The sequence below is a fragment of the Anabrus simplex genome, chromosome 1, assembly GCF_040414725.1.
Source record: "Anabrus simplex isolate iqAnaSimp1 chromosome 1, ASM4041472v1, whole genome shotgun sequence".
NCBI lineage: Eukaryota > Metazoa > Arthropoda > Insecta > Orthoptera > Tettigoniidae > Anabrus > Anabrus simplex.
Genome location: NC_090265.1, coordinates 406,695,863 through 406,722,723, shown reverse-complemented (window position 1 = coordinate 406,722,723; position 26,861 = coordinate 406,695,863). Strand labels below are relative to the sequence as shown.

The 26,861-nt window shown below is 37.9% G+C and overlaps 1 protein-coding gene across 1 annotated transcript in view; it reads right to left on the bottom strand.

The window, feature by feature from the left end:
• Nucleotides 1-517: 517 nt before the first annotated feature.
• LOC136866650 (homeobox protein PKNOX2) overlaps nucleotides 518-26,861 on the bottom strand; it is a 621,923-nt gene continuing 595,579 nt past the window's right edge. Inside the window, exons 9-10 of the mRNA XM_067143772.2 lie at nucleotides 9,263-9,575; nucleotides 518-1,862 (exon numbers count right to left, since the gene is read on the bottom strand). Of these exons, the coding sequence (XP_066999873.2) occupies nucleotides 1,702-1,862; nucleotides 9,263-9,575 (474 nt within the window). The 3' untranslated portion in view covers nucleotides 518-1,701. The remainder of the gene's footprint in view (nucleotides 1,863-9,262; nucleotides 9,576-26,861) is intronic.

Below are 26,861 nucleotides of genomic sequence, written 5' to 3'. Positions count from 1 at the left end.
CATCTGCATATGTTTCAAGAAAACCTGGTTACCAGTAAAATATGTTATGGTACAATATTGATACAAGTGTGTCAATAAGATAAAATCCCTTCTTCTCATTCCGAGCATTAATCTGAAAGCTGATACACAACTGAAGGTTGTTCCTGGGGACTTGCTTGTAAGTTTTGGAAAGGTAGTTCCATACAATGATGTAATTGTAGGTTTATTTATCTTTTACCATGTCTAGTTATTTGACAGTAGGCAAAAGTAACTCAAGAGGAGTTTATAAGTGAATCTTCCACTATATAGAAGAAAAAGCCATCTCCATACAAAGGCACTTGCAAGGACTGGAAGGGAAAAGAATTCGCTATTCGTAACATCGGCAGTAGGTGGGACAGAGAGTAGCTCTATAACCAGCTGCCTTTGCTCCCAAGAATTAACCTAGACTCAGTTTTAGCATAGGCTGAGTGAACCTCAGGGTCATGTGCCTCTCCAGAAGTGGAATCTTGTTTCTAAATTTTTGACTTCCTGATGGGGAATTGGACCTACCACCCTCCACAAGAACTGAGATTGGTTAGGCAGCCCCAACACAGAAGAAATGAGGTTGAAAATCTTAAGATAGTCAAGTTTTTCTTCATATTCCTTTTAAATTAAGTAAAATGTTTCACACTGCCAACTAATATTCTTTGTATCACCAATTACAGCAATTTTTGTTTGAAAAGTGGAGAGGGTTAGTTGAGCTGGAAATTCTTTATGGAAGTTCAAGAAATAGTCAACAGAAACACCCAAGATTAATGGACAGTGAACGCAGAGTAAGAAGTAGAATGGTGTGTAGAATGAAAGTTCAATGCATCTGAAACATGTACAATAACAACTTAATATGCCACTACAGATATTTGGGAACAAATTTACAATTACTTTAGTCCAAAGAAGAATACGTGTCATCAGCGAGTATGTTCTGTATGAATATTTCAAGAAAATTAGTGGTCACTCACAGTATGGGTTATTACAATGTTGTTCAAATTTTAACTTCCCTAACTACATGTACAGCACCCAAGATAAAGATGCACTGGAATGAACATGTTACACACAATATCATTCATGCTTTAAAATCTTAAGAAATTACCAACACAAGTGAAGAAAACATTCAAATTTTCCATTCATTCCACTTCTTAAATGATCCATCCATTGATTCAGTTAGCTAACACTGAAGACAAGCAACCAACTGCTGTTTTGTAAATTAAGAACAAGCTACTACATAGCTGCCAACAGATCCTCTAATCCACATACACCGATTATTCACTTTCTTTGGGAACACTTCATATCAACAGTTAAAACCACACGAAGGTTTCTTTTCTGATACAGTCAATACTCCGGTCCCTAAATTATGATTGCAATTATCAACTGCCTGCACTTATTAACTGAACACTGTTTATTCTTTGTGCCTATACGATCAGATCTCCTTCATGTCTTCAATCACCGAGTCACTATTGTCAAATTTCTTGAGTGTACTCTTTCATTTGGCAAAGCATCACACTTGTAAAAATGCAATAACTCCTTTTCTAGACATAACTCACCACTTTATTTAAAAGAATAGATGAAACATAGGCAGATCTTCGAGATTAGATGTCACTGAAAGTACATAGATTCACTAAACCGGGATCTGTTAATTACACCAGATGGAACAACTCCCTGCAATTCTCAGTCCAGAAGAATGCTGTGTCATTGTTGCTGTGAACGTTCTGAGTCCGAACTGCATTCCCTCTTTGGGTGGATACCATCTCCTCTGTCTTCATCATCGAAGTCATCCTCTTCATCCTCATCTTGGCTGCTCACTTCACTCTCGTCAGAGCTTAGCACCGTTGAGCTAATAAGGGAAGAGTCTGAAACAGAAACACACAACCTAAGAAGTAATTCCAAGGGATGTAAAAAGCAAAGGATTATACAATTTTAACAGAGTACAAAAGGTGGATAAGGGATCAAATTAAATTTGATAGCATCTTGATCTGTGAGATTAAAATGCAAGTGGAGACATAATTATGTACTTTTTACGAACCTCAGTTGTTTGAAATATATCGTTGAGAACTGAAACTCTTTGAAATTTACTCTAAAGAGATAGCAGCCAAAAAAATCAGTCATCTTACATTAAGAGAGGATGTTGACTTTGAGGAACTGCATTGCATGCCTTTACAATATTTTGTGAACCTTACTCTGAAATTGTAAATTAAGAACAAATTTTCCATATATAAGAACTATTCGTAAGAATAAGGTATTCACACAAGTCAAATATCAGAGGGACATTCATTGCTGCAATAAATAACAGACTAATTTCATATTTATCGTATGGCTTATCATGCCGGCAGTATCCGAGGACAAGTTCGGCACGCACAGTGCAATTCTTTCTATTTGACACTCATGGGCGACCTATATGTCTGGATGTGGGACGATGATGATAATGAGGTGGGGGAAGGGTTAAACCTGGTGTCGGTACAAAGCCTAGTCCTGTCGAATAAGACCAAGGGGTCTGCTCAAGGCTTAGCGTCCCCATCTGAAGGACGAATCACCATCAACATCATCATATGGCCTCACTCCATATGAACACTGTGGAGAGGTTTGAAACTAAACCCAGGCTTTTGGCATGCAATCCATAATGATATGAATAATTATGTATATCACCACGTCTCCCACCTTGCCGGCCAACAATCTGATAGTGACAATTTTTCCACCAATGGGACTTGAACAGGCTAACCATAGTGTCAGACTATATAGACTTGATGCCTTAATGTTCATGGCCACTAGGCAGGTAAATATCCTTATCCCAATGATTACATACAATAAAAAAATTCATTGTGATAATTAGTTCCAAAGAAATGAATGAAAAAGTACTTTAGTTTGAGTTTACTATTGTTCTACTGTAATATGTTGGGTCCCTTTAGACAATAATTACATTCACCACACTACTAGACATGTACTGTTCATTGCCTTGTTTCTATTTCTGTTCCAATCCATCTTAATAATATTACTCTGCTTTTGTTTTTACAAAAAATCTACACTATGTAAAAAACTTAACATTTTTAGGTGGGTTTGCTGATGATAAGTAGGTGATGGTAACTTGGTGCCAACTTCTAACTTAATTTTGAAAGAGTAAGCTTTGATTTATGGGAGTTCAACAATTTATTTATTTAGGACATAAAAACTTTCCAAGTCTGTCAAACACACAACATTTCAATAAATATTATAACACTATGAACATACCTTAAAAAATAAACACTTTTACACATAGAATGACGTTTCATTCTGCAAGAACAAACTCAGATTCTATCAAATCACTTAAATCACACGTAAATATGTACAGTATTGTTTACGTTGTTTAAACTTGTCAGTGATAGAGAGTTATTATTGCATGTTATAAATCTCATTCCGTATTGACGGTTATTACTTTTACAAATAAAAAGTATTTATATGATCCTCCTTTTCAATACAAAACAACCATTTATATCAGATGGGACAACATGTACACATGTTTCAGCCTAATCTAAAGGCCATCCTCAGTAGAAACTCAATATTACATTTATACAAACAAATTAAAAAACGCTGATGAAGTGTGTGGAATTAAAATATAATGATCATGATTGACAAAGTATAAACATGTTGAGGTAAAAAATCCTCTCGTCTGAAAACTCGTTTGATTGAAATAAAACTTGCTAATTCTTTTTAAAAAAAAGTAAAAACACTGTGTTGCGCAACGTAGTAAGACCGTCAATAAAGGGAATAATAAGTGTGCATCATCTGTAATGGAAGAAAAAGCTCAATTAACTTACTTGGTAAAAGGCTGTTGTCTTGAATGGTACGACCTTGTCAGTCTCATGTCACATTGACACTAAGCTTGTATGTAGCTTGTCAGAGCTGATATGGTTGAGAGGGGAAGAGGAAGGGGGAAGGAGGAGGGGTAAGTTACAGGAGGGGGATATTGAGGGAAGGGCGGGTCTAGTTCTGGAACATGGGTAGTGAAACTCGTTTCTATTAATAAATTGTTGACAGATGTTGATTTCATTTAGGCTGTGTGAGATATAAATATTCTCCAGTATATTGAGTAAGGGACCTTTCTCTTCATAATGTAAAATCTTTAAATCCTGGTCAACTGTTGTGAATTTGATTTTGTTCCTTACAATGTTCACTCATGGCTGAGTAGCGGTTGTACTTCATGGCGTTAAGATGCTCGGTGTATCATATCGAAACTATGGCCTGTTTGTGCAATGTACGTTGAAAAACAAAACTGGCACTGTAATTTGTATACCCCAGAGTTCGTAAATTTGCTGTTGCCATTGACGGTATGGGAATTAAAAACTAGTTTAGCATTGGTGTGAGTGGTCTTCAAAGCTAATTTTAACTTATGCTTTTTTAAAATATTAGAAATTGGATATATGTTGTTATTATTAAAGGTAAATGTGGTAAACTTCTCTTTACGGGGAGGTTCTTTTTCCAAGGTGGTCTTGGGTTTACTTCTAAATTTATTAAGAATTTTGTTCATGAAGGCTTTATTGAAACCATTACATTCAGCTATTGTATAATGATGTCGATTTCTTTCTAATTTTTTTTGCGAGACGAAGGAACACCAAGTGCTCTAAAAATCATGCTATTAAAAGCTGCCTTCTTCTGCATCCCTGGGTGTAGAGAAGTCTGGTGAATTGTGTTAACTGTGTGAGTGGGCTTCCTGTGAATATCAAAGGAAAGGGTTTTATTATGATTGCGAGTGACAGATTGAGATAATTAAGAGAGTTGTTGTTTTCAGATTCTATCGTAAACTTTATATGAGGGTCAAAGCTATTAAGTAATTCAAGTACTGTATTGCTATCTATAGTATGGGAATCTAGGATAATAAAAGTGTCATCAACGTAGCGTGTCCAGTGTTTGATACCATTAATTCTGCCTATGATATGAGTGTGTTCAAGAAAATCAACGTAAATGTCAGCGAGGATTCCCGAGGCCGGTGACCCCATAGGAAGACCCTTCTGTTGGTATACAGTGTTTTAATGTAAATTTGAGGATCTGAACAAACTCGTCTATCTCACTTACAGTCAATTTACTGAATTTGGAAAGGTTAGTTTTTACTAATTTAATGGTTTTGTTAACAGGTACATTCGTGTACATATTAACAATGTCAAAGGAGTGAAGGGTGTAATTTTTTGGTAAAGTAAGATGTTTATAATTCTATTACAAAGTTCTGACGTATTAGCTTGAAAAAAATTACGTGCTTTGAGAAAACTGTGAATGTACTGAGATATTCTGTACATCGGACTATTTCTGAAATTAATAACGGGCCTTATGGGGACTTCGGCCTTGTGAATCTTCGGTAACACTTTCGCCGTAGGTAACTTGGGGTTCATGACAAACAATTTGGGTTTCTCAAGGTCATTAAACAAAAATAAGAAGTTCTTACTTTCAGTTTGAATTCTGTTTGTGGGATCTTTTTTGACTACATTAAAATTATTGTTAGTAAAAAAGGAGTGGGTTTTGTTTACATAGTCACTTTTATCCATAACTACAGTGGCGTTGCCTTTATCTGCCTTGGTTAATATTAAATCATTTTTAATTTTCCTCTTGAGATTGTGTATATTGGTGACCTTTTCGTTAGTGGGTTTGCTAGTATGTTTCTGATTGAAAGAAGAAGGTAACTTCTCTTTCACTTCATACCATATCTAACCTCATCTTGAATGTCTGTAGGCAACCTATTAACAGCTAATTCAGATTCAACCAACGTAATGGTTAAATCGTCGTGATCAGAGGAAGTGCCCCAGTTATGTTTTGGTCCCGTGTTCAGTATCATGAGATCATTAGGATCAAGGTCAACTTGACTAAGATTCACTACCGGTGGGTGAAAAACATTTGATTCTATGTTATTCGACAAATGCGAGTTATTGTGGGAAGTAGATTTTTTTTAGATTATTCCACTTCTTTTCGAGAGTGCCTTTTTTTTTTTTTTTTTTTGCCTTATGCTGTGCCAACAAAATAAGGTAAAATCTGTCCCCGGGGGACGTAGTGCCACCTAGATTATATGGATTTCCTAAAATCCATAAAGAAGATGTTCCCCTCAGACCTATTGTTAGTGTGATAGGTTCTCTGGCTAAATACCTAAGCAAATTGCTTCAGCCACACATAGGACATACTGAATCATATGTCAGGAACTCTCGGTATTGTGTCTACAAGTTGTCAACCAGGACCCTTCAACCTAATGCACTTTTGGTGAGTTTCGATGTGGAGTCCTTGTTCACTAGAGTGTCGATTGACTCGTTCATGTCTCTCATTGAACATTTGTTTCATGATGTCATTACTAAGCTATTTTACCACTGCATGACTTCCAGCTATTTCTTGTGGGGTGGGAATTTTTATGAACAGACGGACGGAGTGGCTATGGGAAGTCCACTTTTGCTCGTAGTGTTTAATTTCTTTATGGAGCATTTTGAGGAGGAGGCTATTGCTTCGGCACCCGTCAAACCTACGATCTGGTGGAGGTATGTTGATGATACATTTGTGGTCTGGACAGAAGGTCCTGAGAAACTTCATCTATTTCTAAACCACCTAAATCAGCAACATCCTTCAATTAAATTCACTACGGGGATGGAGACAGACGGATGCCTTCCTTTCTTGGATGTTCTAGTAAGAGAGAAAGCAAACGGCTCCTTAGGACATACCAATATAAATCGTCCGTTATTGGACATTGTAAATTTTCTAGCTAACTCATTCCTGGTTGCCAGCATTTCGCCCCAGTGTGCTAAGTTGGGCTCATCAGTTGGTAAATAGCACACCCACCAAGATGCATGACTAGTGCATACCGTGGAGGCGACTGCGTAAGGTACTTGGAGCCACCGGCAGTTAATGAGCTGCAATATACGTATATAAGGAGCTGGAATATATATAAGAGACATCCTTTAACGTATGTAAGACCACTGCTCATCTTTCCATGCATACTATGACAAGCAACAGCTGAGAAGTTCAGATCAGTAATGTACCTGCGAGGAGTTGGACCACCTTGTTCCAGGTTTGTACAGCTTGTTTTGAAAAGTATAGCACTAGAAAAGAAGTTTTTCTTTTGATTTTTTTGTTCCATACATTCATTGAGAGGCCATTTTGACAGATCAAGATAGGAAGCAGAAACAAGCTGATTAGGGGTTGAGAAGAAATGAATGTAGAATAACTGTGATTAATGAGGAGAAAACCGCTCTATTTGAAGACGGCAGTTTATGATGATGTAGAGATTGTCCTTGTACTTTTCTGTTCTCATGTTTGTCCTTGTCTGCTCTTTTGTTGCTCCCTCTTCTCACACTGACCTGTTATGTATTCCTTTTCTAGTTCTCAAGAATATTAGGTTTGTTGGTGGAGAAGCTGCTAGCACATTGCAAGCAAACAGGAAGGAAGTCCCCCAAAGATTCAAAGTCATAAAAGTTACAAAAGGGTGAATTAAAATTTTGTTTTGAGAATGAACTAATGATAGAGAAATGGTCCAACATGAAAGACGTCTACATGATCAATTCTGTCCATGATAACAGTGTTCAAGTGGTATGAGATGCCGACTCTGTGGTGTACGGATAACATGCCTGCCTCTTATTTGGAGGACCCGTATTTGATTCCTGGTCAGGTGAAGGACTTTTACCTGGATCTCAGGGCTGGTTCGAGGTCCACTTATCCTACGCCTAGAAAGCCAAGAATAACGGCCAAGGGGACTTGTCGTGTCGACCACATAACATATCGCAATCTGCACGCCTTCGGATTGAGCAGTGGTCACTCGGTAGGCTAAGGCCCTTCGGGGGCTGTTGCGCCATGGGATTTGGTTTTTAAGTGGTGTGGGATAAGCAAAAGAATTCCAAGTTCAAGTCTACTCCAAGTATAGACTACAGCACAAGAGAAGGAGCAATAGATTAGTCCGACCAATGTGTTGCCTTAATCTGTGGTACAAAAGAGGCTAAAGAGATATTATTTGAAAAATTTCCAACACCTTTTATGGATATTCCAGTTTTCAATTCATTTATCCTCTTCCAAAAGAAAAGTAGGTAAGAATTCTCAGTTGGATTTCTATCTCACTCTGATATCACAGCTTCTTTCTTTTCTCGTATCTGACAGAAGTATTGTGATTCGTATAGGTACAAACATGTTCAGGAAGAATTTCAGGACAGTCACTGCAATAACTGACTGCAGAACACTTCATTACAGAGAACCGTCCAACTGAAGTTGGAACATATCCCAGGAAATGATGTGTTGTGTGCCAGTAATGCTGCTGAATCTATCACACAGTGTGACACTAATGAGTGATCTGTGAACAACTCGGACTGGATGTGGTTGTACATTCTAATGAAGACTTTGAAGGGCAAGATCAAGGAGGTTTAGTAGACAGTCTTTGTGCGCACTAACCAAAATTGCTTTCAAACACGAATGTGGTGTTCCCCTTGAAGAAAATTTCTTGCCATGTAAAAGGCCTACCATTTCTTTTTTTTAAAGCCTCAAGTCCTCTCAACGTGGACCTAGGAAGATCTCCAGACTGAAACCTTACCGTTTCCCAATCCAGACTACTCCTCTGTATGGGGTACGTCAATCACTGAGATATTTGAGTGCTTCTTTGACGAGGAGTAAAATACCATGAACGGAACAATACATCAGTTGTTGAATTTCACTCCATAGAACAGACCTTTGTAATATGTAGAAACAATGTTCTGCTTGTTTCCTCATAACAGAAAATTGAATGCAGTCGAACTTCATGAATAGTTGCACACAGTAGTCTATAAATACACTCACTCTTTACATTTTATGAGCCTGTATTTTTCTTTAAATACATTTTCAGGTTATTTTAAATCCAAATAAAAGACTAAATGGGGTCAAATTCAACATATAAATTAATTATGTAACCAAACTTTGCAAAATTTGCTCTCATAAGAGGCTTAAGGTACTAGATGGTATCAGGCTATTACTGACAACCCATAGAGACAATTAACATGAAAACAGCTTTTCTTGGTTTTCCATCAATGTATATCTTCAGATTTGATCAACTGAACCAGTTAAGAGAAAAATAAAAACTCCATCCTTCCCTGGTTAATCAATAGATCTATGCAGTCAGTCAAGGGGATTGATTTATAACATATGGCATAGAATATCATAGCTGAAAATCATACTATATGCAAAAAGGGGTGAGTATTGCCATTAAAGGGGAGAATGATGATGATTGTGATTACATTCTAATTTTATTCTTTCTTATGAATATATTCCATCTCTTTCATTCAAGATCTAATCATACCTGTATGCGAGGCTCCATTTGATTCGTTGAGTCCTAACTGTGGCTGAAGAGATGCAATATTCTCAGGCCAGAAACGCTGAGCTGCCTGTTTGCTGTTTCCATTACCAGAGCTCTTGGCTTTCTTGCTACTGGAGCTTTTGTGCATATTATTGCCAGTACCAGGCTGACCATCCCCACTGGCAGGATTTGAAGCATCTAGCATCGGCTGAAGTATCCTCCGTCGAGCATTGATGAACCAGTTATTTACTTGTAGTAACGTAAGGTTTGTCTGTGCTGCAATCTGCCTTTTTTCATCTTCTGTAGGGTAGGGATGCTGTAACAAAATTTGCAAGTTATCATAAAATAACAGATCTGAAATATTCAACAGTAACAACTTTCCAGAGTCACCAACTCATTTGTGAATGATCAATTGATTAATATTCTAATATGTACTGTACACAAATAAATAACATTAAATTGCACCAGCATTTAACTCAAGGTGAAGAAAACAAGGTAAACTCACAATGGGTACATGCGATTTCTAATTTTCACTCAGGTATGTTCGTGCCTTTCATCAGAAATGTCTTAATTGTAGCCAGGTAAATTTTCATCAGCTTTGGTTTTAAAACTTATTAAGTTAAAATGCTAGACTCGCTCAAGACTTGAACCACAATAACTCTTAGTGATTAGGTCCCATCTCACAAATCCCATCCAGCCACCAGTTTTCTAAGAAGGTAGCAAGTAATAACAATGACTTATTCTCTCTTTTTCTATTTGTTATCAATCATTTAATTAGAAGTCATACACTGTGCTAAATTATATTTTACAAAATATCAAGCAACTTGTTTCGAAACAACCCTGCAATAGTCGCATGCAGACTCATAATGCACAAAAGAGAATGACTTCAACATTGTTGAATTTAGGAATCACCTGATTTCAGTACCTTTCAGAAAGCACGTGTTATGTGATGGTTTCGTTCCATTTTGAATAGTGTAGCACAGCTGAAATAAATTGCAGATGTGGTTTCACAGTCCCATGTGATCACTTGTGTACAAAAACCTTTATTGTCGCTGATAAGAGAAGGCAAATTATTTTTTTTACTTTTTGTCGTTATAAGTAGTTTTGATTGGAGATTTTATACTACTCTTAATCATTTTTCTTAGTTGTATTGTACCATAAAATGAGGTGATTCTGAACAGGTGGTGTGAATCCAATCATTTATGTATTTTTCAACAATGGGAAATGTGCACGTGGCAATGTACTAAAAATAACTTAGCTGATCATTGTCTTTAGTTCTAGATTAACTGGTCTATAATAATGGTACCATAAGTTAAGTTACAGTGCACAGAATTTGTATGTGCCACACTCATGAAGTAAGGATGTCAGTCAGGTAACTCCTATTACCAGTTGCAGAATTGTAAAGTAATGATATTTTTTTACTCTCATCTTAAATACTACTCTTCATGTTCATGTCCATAGTTAATACCGTTTTGACATTCTCTGTATACAATTATAATATTGCAATTTTGTAGGGTGAATATGATCATGCTAGTACGTAAAAAGGTTCTGGGTCCAACACAAAAATCAATGTCCTCGTACAACCTTTTGAACAATTTGTGCTTTTTCCACCTTAGTTGCATCTTCAATTTCTGTAAAGACAAGGTAAATATTACTATCAACTTTCTTTCTCAAAAATGTTATATGTATGCATCAACTTCAAACATCTCAAATCACTTCCTTAAATTCTGCACTCTCTTTTTACTTTTCCTTGTCTGTTCCTTCATTTGCCTGATGGTCCTTCATATTACAGTTAGACCATGTGGAGGTAGAGGGTGTGTAAATGACACATTATGATAATGAATAAATCATCCTTTATGTTGCTAGGATGTATTTTTATCACCTGGAACTCATGGAGTTTAGATTTGTTTGGAAACTATTCTTAATTATTCAAATGTTTTGTATATCACTACTGTTAGAATAAATGTATTGTACTCCTTTTATAAATTAAGAATGTAATCAAATTTGACACATTGTTGCAAGTATACATTTTTCAGAAACTCAAAACTAATGATCAAATTCACATATTCGATGTCCAATTCGATTTTTATTTGTAAAATAAATTAGCTGATCAACCATTAAATTGAAATAATACATGAAATTATGACTGAAATATAAATGAATTCATGAATCACCATTGTCAACGTCAAGTAGTAGTATTTTCAAATTTGCATTGCAATTTAACTGCAGTGAATGGAATATTTTATTTTTTTAAATTCACATTATTGATTGGATTCATGCCAGTTTAGGGTATTGCATATTCCCTTTTGTAAATGACAGTTATTTTTTTATTTATTTAGCATAAGTTCCTAGGAAAGAGAGGCTGAAAGACTTTAAAAAAATTGATAGATGAAGCTCTAGAAGACACCAACAAAGGCAATGATTATGTTAATATTATAATAATGTTATTATTTTTACACCCCTATAACAACTGTTTAACGGTTTTCAGAGATGCTGAGGTGCCAGAATTTTGTCCTGCAGGAATTCTTTTACGTGCCAGTAAAACTACCAACATGTGGCTGACATATCTGAGTACCTTCAAATACAACCAGATTGAGCAGGATCGAACTTGCCAAGTTGGGGTAAAAAGGCCAGCATCTCAACCATCTCATTCAGCCTGGCTGTTAATATTTTACTGTTTACTGAATGAATACTGATGCTCTATACAGCTGCAAGGACTATGGCAAATATCTGTGTAGAACAAGCAACTATCATGAATCCAATCATCTCGCCCAAGACAGGGATGCTTGCAAATAAGTCATGCAATGACTTGTCGCACGGTGCCGACATAACCTTTCAGAGTGTTGGCATATTGCGACAGAAAAAAGCACAGACCGACTAGGTACAACTGCAAAGACTGTGGCAAATATCTGTGTGTAGAACAAGCAATGATCATTTGTTCAGAATGAATAGAAAAGGAAGATAGTGACTGAGAAGTATAGTGTGGTGTGATGTTAACATGTGTATTTATCTGTCTCCCTCCAACAATCTTGTTTTTAACTCCTGAGAGCCATCTTCAGGGTCTTATTGTCTTTATAGTATCACATTTTTTTTGTTTCTAACTGTTGGGTATGATCTTTGAAAGCAATACAGTCTTCATAAATTCATATTTATAAAGATTTGCCTTCTATTCTTGTTAAAGACTAAAAGTGTAATTTTATTTTAGTGCTATCACCTTGCATTCGAGAGATAATGGGATTGAACCTCCAATGTTGACAGCCCTGAAGATGGTTTACATGGTTTCCTGCTTTCACTGTGTACCGGGTGAGTTGGCCATGCGGTTAGTGGCGCGTGGCTGTGAGCTTGCATCCGGGAGATAGTGGGTTTGAATCCCATTGTCGGCAGCCCTGAAGATGGTTTTCCGTGGTTTCCCATTTTCACACCAAGCTGTACCTTAATTAAGGCCACAGCTGCTTCCTTCCAACTCCTAGGTCTTTCGTATCCCATCGTCGCCATAAGACCTATCTGTGTCGGTGCGATGTAAAGCCACTAGCAAAAAAAGCACTTTCACTGTACCTTCATCAAAGCCATGGACACTTCATTTCTACTTCTAGCCCTTTCCTATCCCATCGTCACCATAAGACCTGTCAGTATCAGTGTGATGTAAAGCACATTGTAATTTTAAAAAGTTATTTATTTGAGTGCAGACTCTCAGTTTGAAACAACTACTGACAACATAAATTATGGTGCAAATACTGCAGCATTAACAATGGCTCTTATTATCACATATCAATGAACATTACACATTTGCCCTCTATGTCAGTGGTGGGCTCAATACATAATTCATAAAGTATAGAGCCCATTATCTATGTTGGAATAAAATGCAGTTAGTCCAACAGAATGTTTGTTTAACACAGAGAAAAATAATAGAGTCTGTCCTAATGTTTGGTCTACTGCAGTTCACCAAAGTGTTAGATAGTGTGGCAGTAGCATATTGTCGTTACTGGGAGAAAACCTCCTATGTGATAATATTTTTGGAGATATACTGACCCGTAGCACATACATTATGAAGAGCGAGAATGCCTTGACATTATTCACACAATATTGCACCTTAGATGACAGAACCTTACCGGCTAAAGATCTAAGCTAAAATATTTCACATAGGAGGTTTTGTCCCGGCAGCGACGATATACCACTCCAAGGAATAAAAAACACCATACATATAACACTCAAAGAATAAAAATACCATTAGTGTTGTCTTTTGTAAATATAACTTCTTCTTAGTTCTTGTTCTGAAAAAAAAAAAGTTCGTTGACACACCTGGTTACATCCATAAATGTTGTTATTGATCTTTATAACATTGATGACCTAGTAACATAATCTTTTATATTGAAGTATGTATTCTTGTGCATGTTCAACGTGAAACAATAATACATTCTATCATGCATCATGTGCTGGCAAGCCATGAGGGATAAGCATCAGGTATATGTACAATCAATGAAAAGTAAATCTCACGTGTGGCCGTCAAAATTCCTCCCATCTGGCATAAGAATGTTCAAATCTGGCTCATTCAGATTGAAGTACAGTTTGTCACGGCTGGTATAACAGTAGAACTCACTAAATTGAATTATATAATTGGATCACTAAGCAGACCCAGCCAACAGCTGGAAACTGCAGATGATGATGATGATGATGATAACGATGATGAAGTGGATCACTAGACCACGATGTTGCGGAGCAGCTAAACTACTTTATAACCAAACCGCTATCCACCATGTCATACACCAATCTCAAGGCTCATTTTAATCACACTCTTTGAGGAACCCTTTCCAAACAACGAAGTTCTTGTTCAAAATCTCGCTCAACATACCGCCAGTGATTTTTCCATAATGGCACACAATGTTGGTATCATTACACATTCCATGAAAAGGCAATGAAATGTGTTCCACCATGTTCATATAGTGCCTTGACTTCTACTTCATATGATTCAGGAAATGCAGAGGGCTCCTCACTATATGCAGTGTACAGTGTAGAAGGCCAAGTGAATTCATGCTATTTATTCATCACTGATCACTCCTCCGGTATACAGTTTCTGGTAGACACAGGAGCGGACATTTCAGTCCCCCCCCCTGCTGCAGCGAACAGATAACAACTGCAAATGGAACACCAATTCAGACTTTTGGTGAACGCCTTGTTAAAATTGACTTAGGCCTTAAGACATCCATTTTCCTAGTCTCTCATCACAGCAAATGTCCAACAACCTATTCTTGGAGCTGATTTCCTTAACAATTTCAGATTGTTGGTAGATATCGATAGTACCACCAGACTTTCAACCACTGCAGTAACTATGAAGTTCAACTTCACAGAGTGGCCCTTTCATCTCTATTGGAGGAATATCCAAACTTAATCCATGACAATCCAAACGTCTGTGTAACAGATATTCAATTTTACCACACAATTTCTACAGTAGGATCTCCAATCACAGCAAAATCTGGACGGCTCCCACTTGACAAGCTCTCTCAAGTGAAAATCGAGTTCCAAGAGATGATAGACCTGGGCATTTGCAGATCCTCTGAAACCCCACGGTCAAGTCCCCTCCACCTAGTCCCAAAGAAAGATGGTTCTTGGAGACCATGTGATAACTGCAGAGCTCTAAATGTGGTTACCATTTTAGATCAATACCCTATCCTACACTTACAAGATTTCAATAGCTAATTATCAAATGAAACTGTGTTCTCAAAAACTGATCTAATAAGAGCTTACCACCCCATTCCGATTGCTGATGAAGACATACATAAGACTGCTGTCATCACACCATTTGGCCTCTTAGAATTTCTCAAGCTTCGATTTAGACTTTGAAACACCGCTCAGCCATTTCAAATGTACATCGACTCCATTCTTCAAGACTTAGATTTGGTGTATTGCTACCTCGATGATATTCTAGTAGCTTCTGCGATGGAACAGGAACATGAACATCACCAAACAACACTTTTTAAATGCCTACATCAGTACTGCATCAATATAAACTTTTCCAAGTGCATTTTTGGCACCTCTGAAATTTATTTATTTTTTTTTTTTTTTGCTATTTGCTTTACGTCGCACCGACACAGATATATCTTATGGCGACGATGGGATAGGAGAGGCCTAGGAAGTGGAAGGACGCGGCCGTGGCCTTAATTAAGGTACAGCCCCGGCATTTGCCTGGTGTGAAAATGGGAAACCACAGAAAACCATCTTCAGGGCTGCCGACAGTGGGGCTCGAACCCACTATCTCCCGATTACTGGATACTGGCCGCACTTAAGCGACTGCAGCTATCGAGCTCGGTGGGCACCTCTGAAATTACTTTCTTAAGATATCACATGATATCTTCTAAGTGGTGAGTCAATCCTGTTATATCCTATGCCCAGAAATGTTTCAGACCTACAACGGTTCCTTGGACTATTGAATTTCTTTGCCGTTCATTACCTAATGCTGCTGTCACCCAGGGACCACTGTTTGCCCTGTGCAAAGATATAAGAAGAAACACTTCCAGAGAAATTCAATGAATACAAGAAGCCATTGAATCTTTTAACAACCTGAAACAGCACGTTGCACATGCCACACTTTTGGCCCCTGCATGTTAATGGTTGACACTTTGAATTTCACCATAGGAGCATCCTTGCATCAACTCTGTGATGGGAACCTTGAACCTCTAGGTTTCTACTCGCAAACTCCAAGTGAAATTCAGAAGCGATACAGCACATACAATTAGGAGTCACTTGCAGCATACTATGCAATCAAATATTTCTGCCACCTGATTGAAGGGAGAACGTTTGCTTTTTGCATAGACAACAAACTTCTCACATTTACCTTTCAGTAACATTCAGATAAGACATCACCTAGGCACATGTGACAGTTGGATTTCATCAGACAGTTTACTACTGATATACGATACATTCCTGCTAAATTTTGCTCTCAAATAACCTCCACATTTGTGCCTTCCGTACTGTACTTCGATGACATAGCAAAAGCAGAGACTTTCAGGGAGGAACTTCAATACCTGCAACAATCAAAGACCACATCGCTTCAGTTCATGGCCATCAAAACTACCATCAGGCGATGAACTTATTGTTGATTAGCTGATGTACATGTGCTTCGCTATGGAATTCTACATTGTATACAGAATTCTAGGTTAGGTAGTGTACACGTTGTGAGTAAGATTGTATTAAATTGCATAGCTCTTAACGTTACCCTAGAAACGCAACGGGGAAGTCACCAAATGTCTTTTCTTATGTGAAGACTGGATTAGGGTATTTTCATTGTAATGGTAAGCCCTCTTGCCCACTGACTATTCTAACTTTGCAATATTATTGTTGATCAATTTTATGAGCTTTTGATATGTAGGCCTTCACATTTAGTTTCTTTCCAACTCTGAAATACCACTCTTACCACAGTCAGTACGGTAAAACTGAATAAAACATGAATTCTTTATAACTTTGTTACGTAGTACTTTTCAATAGGACCAATAACATAGGTATTTAACAAAATCTTAGGCACCTCTCCCTAAACTACCATTTCACCCAGGGTGAATAAAGTTGTTTATAGCTAAGACTGTGGTTTCTTTATCTTCAACTCTATATACCGATTTTCATTAAATTCTGTTTACCCATTTTCTCGTGACTCGCCGTTGATATGGACTTAGCAACAAAAATACAAATTCATGAATATCTCATTTATCATAGCCAGTACCGGTATAGTAAAAGTGTATAAGACATAAATGATCAGAAATTTGATTCCGTATAACTTTAGTTCATTACATAAATATCTGAGAATTAAATTTTAGGCCTTTCCCTGAACTACCATTTCACTTAGCGTGAATAATATGATTTATAGCCTAGACTGTAGTGGCTCATTCCCCGACTTTACATACCAATTTTCATTAAGTTATCTTCAGCCGTTTTCTCATGACGCGCGTACGTATGTACATACATACAGACAGAAATTATGCAAAAGTAAGTGCATTTCCTTGTTACTTTGGATATGTCCGATACAGAATTACCATTTTTTTTTCAATTCTGAACACCGGGCGAGTTGGCCATGCGGTTAGGGTCACCCAGCTGTGAGCTTGCATCCGGGAGATAGTGGGTTCGAACCCCACTGTTGGCAGCCCTGAAGATGGTTTTCCATGGTTTCCCATTTTCACACCAGGCAAATGCTGGGGTTGAACCTTAATTAAGGCCACGGCCGCTTCCTTCGCACTCCCAGGCCTTTCCTATACCATCGTCGCCATAAGACCTATGTGTGTCGGTGCGACATAAAGCAAATAGCAATTCTGAACAATGTACAGACAAAACTCTTATTTTATATATATTGATGTTTCTACAGGAGAAGCCTCCATGGCTCAGACAGCAGCGCGTCGGCCTCTCACTGCTGAGTTCCGTGGTTCAAATCCCAGTCACTCCATGTGATATTTGTGCTGGACAAAGCAGAGGCGAGACAGGTTTTTCTCCACGTTCTCTGGTTTTCCCTGCCTTCCTTCATTCCAGCAACACACTCCAATATCATTTCATTTCATTTGTCAGTCATTAATCATTGCCCCAGAGGAGAGCGACAAGCTTCAGCAGCCGGGACAATTCCTATCCTCACCGCAAGATAGGGGCTTCATTCATTCCATCCCTGACCCGGTCATTGACTTGAAATCAGGTTGTAGGTTTTCATTCAGATGTTCCTACAGGTCAGCTTCGACCATTCCTTCCCAGTCAGATTTGCAAAACAGCATTTGATGCCTTACATAATATGTCTCACCCAGGGATAAATACATCCATCAAGTTAGTTCAACAACACTTTGTATGGCCATCACTTTCAAAGGATGTGAAACTCTGGACTAAAACATGTGTACCGAGTCAACACTCGAAAGTTAAGACATATCACCAGTGCTGTTAGTAGTTATGAATCTGCTATTCGATGATTTTTTTCACATTCATTTTGACATTGTTGGAAAACTTTCCCCGTCAGAAGTATTTACCTACCTATTCACTATCATCGACTGTTTCTCTAGTTAGCCAGAAGCTACACCACTTCAGTATATCACAGCAGAATCAATGTCAAGAGCTCTGTTTCACTCGCGGATAGTTTGGTTTGGTGTTCCATCCATTGTTACTACAGACAGAGGTAAACAGTTTGACTGTTCACTCTTCAGCAACCTGATGAAACACTTTGAAATTCACCATATCAAGACAACTGCCAACTGGAATATTGAGCGCTGGCACCGTCAGCTTAAAGTTGCACTTCGAACTCACCTGTCAATGAACTGGGTACCTCGGCTTCCCTAAGATCACTCATCATACAACATCTGGACTCATCCCCAGCCACACTGGTCTATGGCAAGCCTATTAGGCTACCTGCTGATTTCTTTGAAGATACTATGACTATGAACACCACAGATCTACCCGCATACATTTTAAAGCTTAAGAAGCATGTTCAATCTGTAACACCTACCCAATCCAATCATCATTCTGCCAAATGCCCACTTGTCCATCCTCAGCTTCTTCACTCTTCTCCATGTTTTTATCAGACATGATGCAGTTTGTCACTCTTTGCAACCTGCATATGATGGACCTTTCAGAGTGCTAGCATGATAGGACAAGCATGTCAAAAATAAAATGCCTCATGTGTCAGTTGATCGACTCACACCTGCATTTCTTCTTGAACCTTAGTGTAATTATCCAATTGCTTCTGCAATCATACTTGATGTTTACTGCAGTATGGCTTATGACTTGTTTATTCACTGCCCTCTTCAAAACATTAATTTGACAAACCAACACAAGACTGCAAGTAACTAGAAAAAAATGGCAAAATATTGTGCTTTCTCAAACATACCTCTTTTCAGGTAGAAATGAAGCATATAGATTTTGACAGAGGATTGTATTCATACTACCAACCCATACCAGTAGAAGGCATTATACCCAAAGGTATGGGTGTGGCTACCAAGTATGACTATAAATCACTTCAACAGCTTATTGGGTCCATCATAACCAGAGTGCTTAATTTTTTTTTTAAAGTAAGGGTTTAGTCTGTCAACACAAAATACAAATTTATGAATACACTATAATATACGTGGAAAAGAAAACATTTTCTTAACAACAGAACAAGGATTTCATAATCAGTGACAAGTTTACAAATACCAGGTGTCGATAATTGAAGTTATGGTATTCAGCGCGGTACAGCACGGGGGTGTAATGATCATAAGAGTCTGAAATTTCATAGATAAGCTAACTAAGCAATGCGCTCGCAAATTATGCCACAAAAATTATTAGTTCCAAGTTATGCCACCAGGTGAAAATATGGTGCTGTAAGCAATGATTGGGGTCACAGAAAATAGGCAGGAAAGATCAGACACATGATAACAGGGGTTCTGGGAGGTTCATTAGCATTTATGGTTACAAACACTGCTCAATATGGCCTCTGAACTCAGCAACATGCTGCATCCATAACACAGCATGGTTGACAGTTGCTCACAGCATATTGGGTGAAATCAGAGTGACATGTTATCGTATGCTAGCCTTTAGATCAGGCAGAGACTGAACATGCCCCTGATAGACACGATCTTTCAAATATCCCCACAACCAGAAGTCACATGGATTTAGGTCGGGGGATCTCGAAGGCCACACATCTGGAAAATGCCTAGATATAACGCGGTCATTGCTGAAGGTTTCTTGAAGCAATTCTTTTAACCTGGCGAGCGATATGTGGTGTTACCCTATCTTGCATGAAAATAACTGTGTGGTTTCTGCAAAGTTGGAATCACGTGTTGCACAAGGAGGTCTTTATAATATGCAGATGTCACTGTACAACTAACAACCCATGAGGGGTCATCTCCTCGAAGAAAAACAGACCAAGAATGAAGGAGCTTGTAAAACCACACCAAACAGTCACTTTAGCTGAATGCAATGGTTGTTCCTGCACAACGTTTGGAGGAGTCAAACCCCATATGCAAAGTTCTGTGCACTGAATATTCCCCGGCCACATGTTGTCCACTTTGACACGCGCCAGAAACCGAAGGGCAAAGTAATGGCGTTTTTCAAGATCTTGGGGTTTCAATTTGTGAACAGTATGAAGTTTGTAGGGATACCACTGTAAAATGCACCACAAAATCTTGTAAACTGTTGACCGAGATAGCGACAATTCACGTGACACAGGTCGAGCACTGGTAACAGAATTGGGAGAATGTGCTGCACGGTTCGCTACAGCTACAGAATTTCATCAACAACATCTATGGGGATGGGCCGCCGTCCTCTCCCTGGTGTGACACCTAATTCACCTGTTTCCTCAGCCCATAACTTGTCATGGGACCTCTTCTCTGCTGTTTGTTGCCAATATTCTTGCAATGCAGCGTTGCTATTGCTGCCATTCTGATAAAACAACTTCACTAGTAGGGCACGGTCTCTCTTCCAGAAAGGCATTACGTTTCACACAGAAAAGTTCAACCTCTTATGTTACAACGAAGATTTACTTCACAAAAGCAATGAACATGCATCACCAAGCAGCAACCAAGGAACAGACACAACACAATTCTACCGGAAGAACATTTTGACGTCAGAGTTACGAAATATTACACGTTCTGACTGCTTACAGCGTCATATTTTTACCTGGTGGCAAAACTTGGAACTAGCAATTTTTGTGGCATAATTTGCGAGTGCATTGCTTAGTTAACATATCTACAAAATTTCTGACTCCTAAGATCATTACAGCCCGTGCTGTACCGTGCTGAATACCATAACTTTAATTGTGGACACCCGGGTATATGCACGACATAAAAGTGATTTGACAGAATATAAGGATGTTCTCATAGAACAAAATATGTCATTCTGTTATTAATAAAATGGTTTCTCTTCCATAAATATTACAGTGTTTTCCTAAACTTGTATTTTGTGTTTGATAGACTGAAGAATATATAGGCCTAAATTAAGGAGAAAAACAGACCCTGGCAACTGCAGGAAAATCTCGCTCCTAAACATAACATACAAAATCCTTTCAAGAATCATTCTTAACACAATCAGGCTACAACTAGAGAAGAACTAGGAGAATACGAGGGAGATTTCAGACCCCGAAGGGGCTGACCTGACTAGATCACGAGTCTCAACAACACGAGAAGAAACAGAGATATGGTTATAACATTTATAGACTTCAAAAAACATATGATTGCACCCACAGGGAATCTCTACTAAAATTTTCAAGACACCTCAGACTACATCCCAAATTAATAAATATGATAAAACTAATTCTCACAAACTCCAAGTCAAAACAGGACTACACCAGGGTGATAGACTACCACCTCTACTGTTCAACTGCGCTATAGAAATGGTAATGAGGGAATGGTTTAAGAAATGGCCCACAAAAACAAAAATAAGAAAAACAAAACAAGCTGCCTTGGTTTTGCTGGCAACTTGGCATTATTAGCAACTGATTTAGCCAAAACTTAAGATATCAGAACTTCAAAACGTTGCAACTAAACTTGACCTCAAAAATCATGCCTCAAAAACTGTCATTAAAAGAAATAAGCATAAATGGTAATAAAGTCAAAATTGTCAAACAATTCAAATACCTTGGAGAAGTAATAACAACAATCTACATGAAAAAATCCTTAATCTAAATAAGAACAAGGTAGCTAAGCCACTAAAATTAAGCAGGGACATCTAAAAAGAAAGAAAGAAAGAAAGAAAGAAAGAAAGAAAGAAAGAAAGAAAACATAACACATTCCTACCCATAAACACAAAACTAAAACACGAAAGCACAGTTATAAAACTAGAAGCCTCATCTGCAGTAGAAACACTCTTCCACCTGAATGAACAATCAAAGATCGACAGACTCCAAAAGACTGGAAGAAGAATTAGAAGAACGTGCATCAACAAAAAATACCAAAAAAATGGACAGTGGCAGATAATGCACAACAAAGTAATGTACAAAAAGTCGGAACCCACTGCTGATACTATGCACAAGAGGAGGCTAGGATTCTTTGGACACGTAACAAGAATACAAGATATGAGACTTCTGAAACTATGGGTACAGTATAATTTCAACTCAAAACATACCACAAGAGGCTGTAGATCTATCAGGGAAATAAGAGAGGATATGAAGGAAATTGGCCTTTCACCAGCAGACACCAAAGATAAGATAAAACGAAACAAACAAATCCAGGACACTCACAACATGAATATTTTCAACACCAGAAAGGGCACGAAGATCGGAACACTTGAAAAATTATTGGGAGCACAAAAGGCCCAAACACTCCCTTTGAAGGCACTAAAATTAAGTTAGGACATCTAAAAACAAAGAAAGAAAGAAAGAAAGAAAGAAAGAAAGAAAGAAAGAAAGAAAGAAAGAAAACATAACACATTCCTACCCATAAACACAAAACTAAAACACGATTGCACAGTTATAAAAAAGCCTCATATGCAGCAGAAACACTCTTCCACCTGAATGAACAATCAAAGGCTGACAGACTCCAAAAGACTGAAAGAAGAATTGGAAGAACGTGCATCAACAAAAAATACCTATGGAGTCATAAAAGTGAGAGAAGAAGAAACTGAAGACTAAAGAAACTAAAAGTACGTTAACTAGGTCGACACTGAAAAGAATTGCTTCCATCTTTATAAAAAGAGTACTTTATGTCAACAATGTTCTGAGTCCAGGATGCATTCTATTCTTATAGTCTGACTCCAGGCCATCTTTTAATCACCAGCCTTGACTTAAGGGTTAATATAATCTCACTTCTATTGTGGTTCATTACAATTAAATATCTGTCATTCATTGAAAATGCCTGAGCTGATAGATGGAGTGCTACAATCAATCACTAGGAAATACTGTCAGTTCTGGGCAAAATGAATGATGCATGCATGGATTGTAGTCCCTAAGAACACTATTAAATATTTACACAATTCAATGCTGCAATGAACATGGCAGCTTGTATAATGCGTTAAAAAAACGAACAAGCGCATGGTATTGAATGTTCCTTGCACTTAATATTTTGCAGGACTTAATTTTAATTATTATCAAAATATGTTTCACCTCCCAGGTAGATATAACCTTGTAGATATCCACAACAAACATATGGACTGCTTCGCCACCAAGTGGTGTAAGTCATAAATACGCATTTTGAGGAAAATTAGCTTAAACTTTCGTACACATTTAAAAATTCTGGTACTTTTGCACACTACTGATGCTGAAATATTTGGGAAGAATGAGGATTAAGAGTACGGTCTGAATAAACAACATTCAAGGAATAAGTAATTGCATTTAGAAACAAAATAAAAGCGAACAAACATTTGAAAGTACATTTATTATTTATTATCCCAGAAATATATTGATGTCATATTGTTAACGAAATTATGTAACTGATATATTATTATTCTTGGAAACAAAACAAGTGAAAATGAAAGTAAACAGTATTTCTTATGCCTGTGTTATTGATGTACTCCAGTCATTATGAAATATTTAACAAAAAGAAATTACAGACCTTCCATGATTAAGCGAATACTGTATTACTCTAAATCGTTCACTAGAGATCCATTGTCCTCAACCCCTTCTGCCGTAGTCAAAAACATAAACAATGCATGATGGATTGGTGGAATATATTTCAGAAGATCAAGCATATCTAGTTTCTTTTTTATTGATATTGGCCCCTGCTGACTATAGCATATCTGCCAACTTTAGAAAAGGGCTATCAGTAAAACTCACGCACGACAATAAATCTAATTAATTTCGACATACCCCGGCTTATAGATGTTGATTCCCATAGGGAATCTGAAATATTTGTCCTGAATGAGCAAATTTATAATACCAATATAAATGGTCCGTTATTGGACATTATAAATTTTCCAGCTAGCTCATTCTTGGTTGCCAGCGTTTCGCCCTCATGTGCTAGGGCGGGCTCATCAGTTGGTACCTAGCACACCTACCAATACGCTGGCTAGTGCATACCGTGGAGGCCACTGCGTAGGCTAACTGGAGCCACCGGCAGTGCCAATGCACTAAGAGACTTTGTCTCATCACTAAAAATTGATGCCTGCTTGGCCATCAGATGATATAGATGTTGATTCCCATAGGGAATCTGAAATATTTGTCCTGAATGAGCAAATTTATAATACCAATATAAATGGTCCGTTATTGGACATTATAAATTTTCCAGCTAGCTAGGTGTGCTAGGTACCAACTGATGAGCCCGCCCTAGCACATGAGGGCGAAACGCTGGCAACCAAGAATGAGCTAGCTGGAAAATTTATAATGTCCAATAACGGACCATTTATATTGGTATTATAAATTTGCTCATTCAGGACAAATATTTCAGATTCCCTATGGGAATCAACATCTATATCATCTGATGGCCAAGCAGGCATCAATTTTTAGTGATGAGACAAAGTCTCTTAGTGCATTGGCACTGCCGGTGGCTCCAGTTAGCCTACGCAGTGGCCTCCACGGTATGCACTAGCCAGCGTATTGGTAGGTGTGCTAGATACCAACTGATGAGCCCGCCCTAGCACATGAGGGCGAAACGCTGGCAACCAAGAATGAGCTAGCTGGAAAATTTATAATGTCCAATAACGGACCATTTATATTGGTATTATACCCTGGCTTGTCGAAAATAATAATACTTCTGGGCTACAATACAATAATTCATTTTAGACAGGATACTTGAATGAAATCATATCAACTTACATCATAGGCCAATGATTTGTAGATGAACATAACAATCTTTTTTTTTTTTTTGCTAGTTGCTTTACGTCGCACCGACACAGATAGGTCTTATGGCGACGATGGGATAGGAAAGGCCTAGGAGTTGGAAGGAAACGGCCGTGGCCTTAATTAAGGTACAGCCCCAGCATTTGCCTGGTGTGAAAATGGGAAACCACGGAAAACCATCTTCAGGGCTGCCGACAGTGGGGCTCGAACCCACGATCTCCCAGATGCAAGCTCACAGCCGCGCGCCTCTACGCGCACGGCCCACTCGCCCGGTAAACATAACAATCAAGAAGAAATCCATGTTAAACAGCACCAGGCGTGGTGAATATTGATTTGTAGCATACATAACAGGACTTCCTTGATAAATTAAGCAGATATGCGAGAATTGAAAAAGGGTTTACATAATAAAACTTGTTAAGCATAACACAGGCAAAAAATAAAATAATACACACTGCAAATCACACGCTAGTTCGACTTTAAAGTCATAGTTGTGGCCTTTTTAGCTTCCTGCAAAAGGTCTTGAGGAAATGTTTTGCCATAAAAGGGACCAGAACTCCTGGTCTTTAAAATAGAAATAGATTCCAGAGATTCAATGGACATGGATGTTCTGAACTCTGTTCTATTTTTCTTCACAAGCCTGAAAACACGTTCACATCCTGCATTGCTATGGTGAGAATAGAGAGCATTACTCTAGAAATTCGGTTATACTTAAGAAGTCCATCGACTCCACAAATTCTTGATATTTGTACCCAACTGAAATCACTTGCAGCATCTTGATTTGCAGCCAGAATGTCATCTACCTGAAGAGCCTCTGAAGCTCATTCACCACCTCATCTGTAGTTTCATTCTTTTCCTTGCATAACATGATAGGAAACTCTTCCAAGAGGGGGAAAAAAAAGGCAGAAAACTGTGCATCTTCAACTTTGTCTAACCTAGCAACTTTCCTCGAGTGGAAACTTGTTGATGATGTAATCACAGGCAGTACAAAAGTAGTTTCTCACTGATGAAATGAAAAGAGATTTATCTGTATCCTAGGAATCATTCACTGTGTTCATAGTCTGAATGCCAATAACTAACTCATCATCACTTCTTTGATTTTGAATCAAGTTGTACTCAACTTCAAGCAATGAGGAGCTTTTGACAATTTTGGGCTCAACAAACTTGTAACAATAATAGGATACAACTTGGCATTTGTATCACTGCTTCCAACCGTTACCAAAGAAAATGGTCTGTTCTGAAGGCACTTAACAACTTCAGATGATGAATTTTTTCCATTTTATTTACAATGCATGTCTTTTTGTGTATTTCTTTGCAACTTCTGATGTGGGAATCATCATCTTAAAAAAAGCACCAGCATGATCAGCCCCACTTAAGGGCACATTGTGTTCCACCGAAAAGGAAGTAAACAGACACTCGGCCCTAATTACATCAGTGTCAACGTTTCCAGACTTGGCAAAAAAGGTGTTGATTTTCCTGTTATCATCCTTCAATTTAACGTAACTTACGTGTTTACTGCATTTCACACCCACATGCCATGCAAAGGGCAAATTTTTCTCCCATTCTTGATTTTAGTATGCACGGAAAATCAACAGAATATGATTCTTTAAATGTCTGGAAATACTGTTTCTTGTTGGATTTATTCATGATAATCTACAATAGGAATATAGCGTATGAAAATGTCCAACAACAAATGTCTCGATATCTACTGAAACACTGAAAGGAACCTGGATCACTGAACGTCATATAAAATTATAACATAAACATTCAAGGCAGTCAAACTCTTCATTAAAACATGTCAAAGCACACAAAGTCTTAAACAATTAAATGAACACAATGCCAAACTCATGAACAAAGAATATGCACATGTGGAACAAATGTAATTCTTCTTCTTCTTCTTCTTCTTCT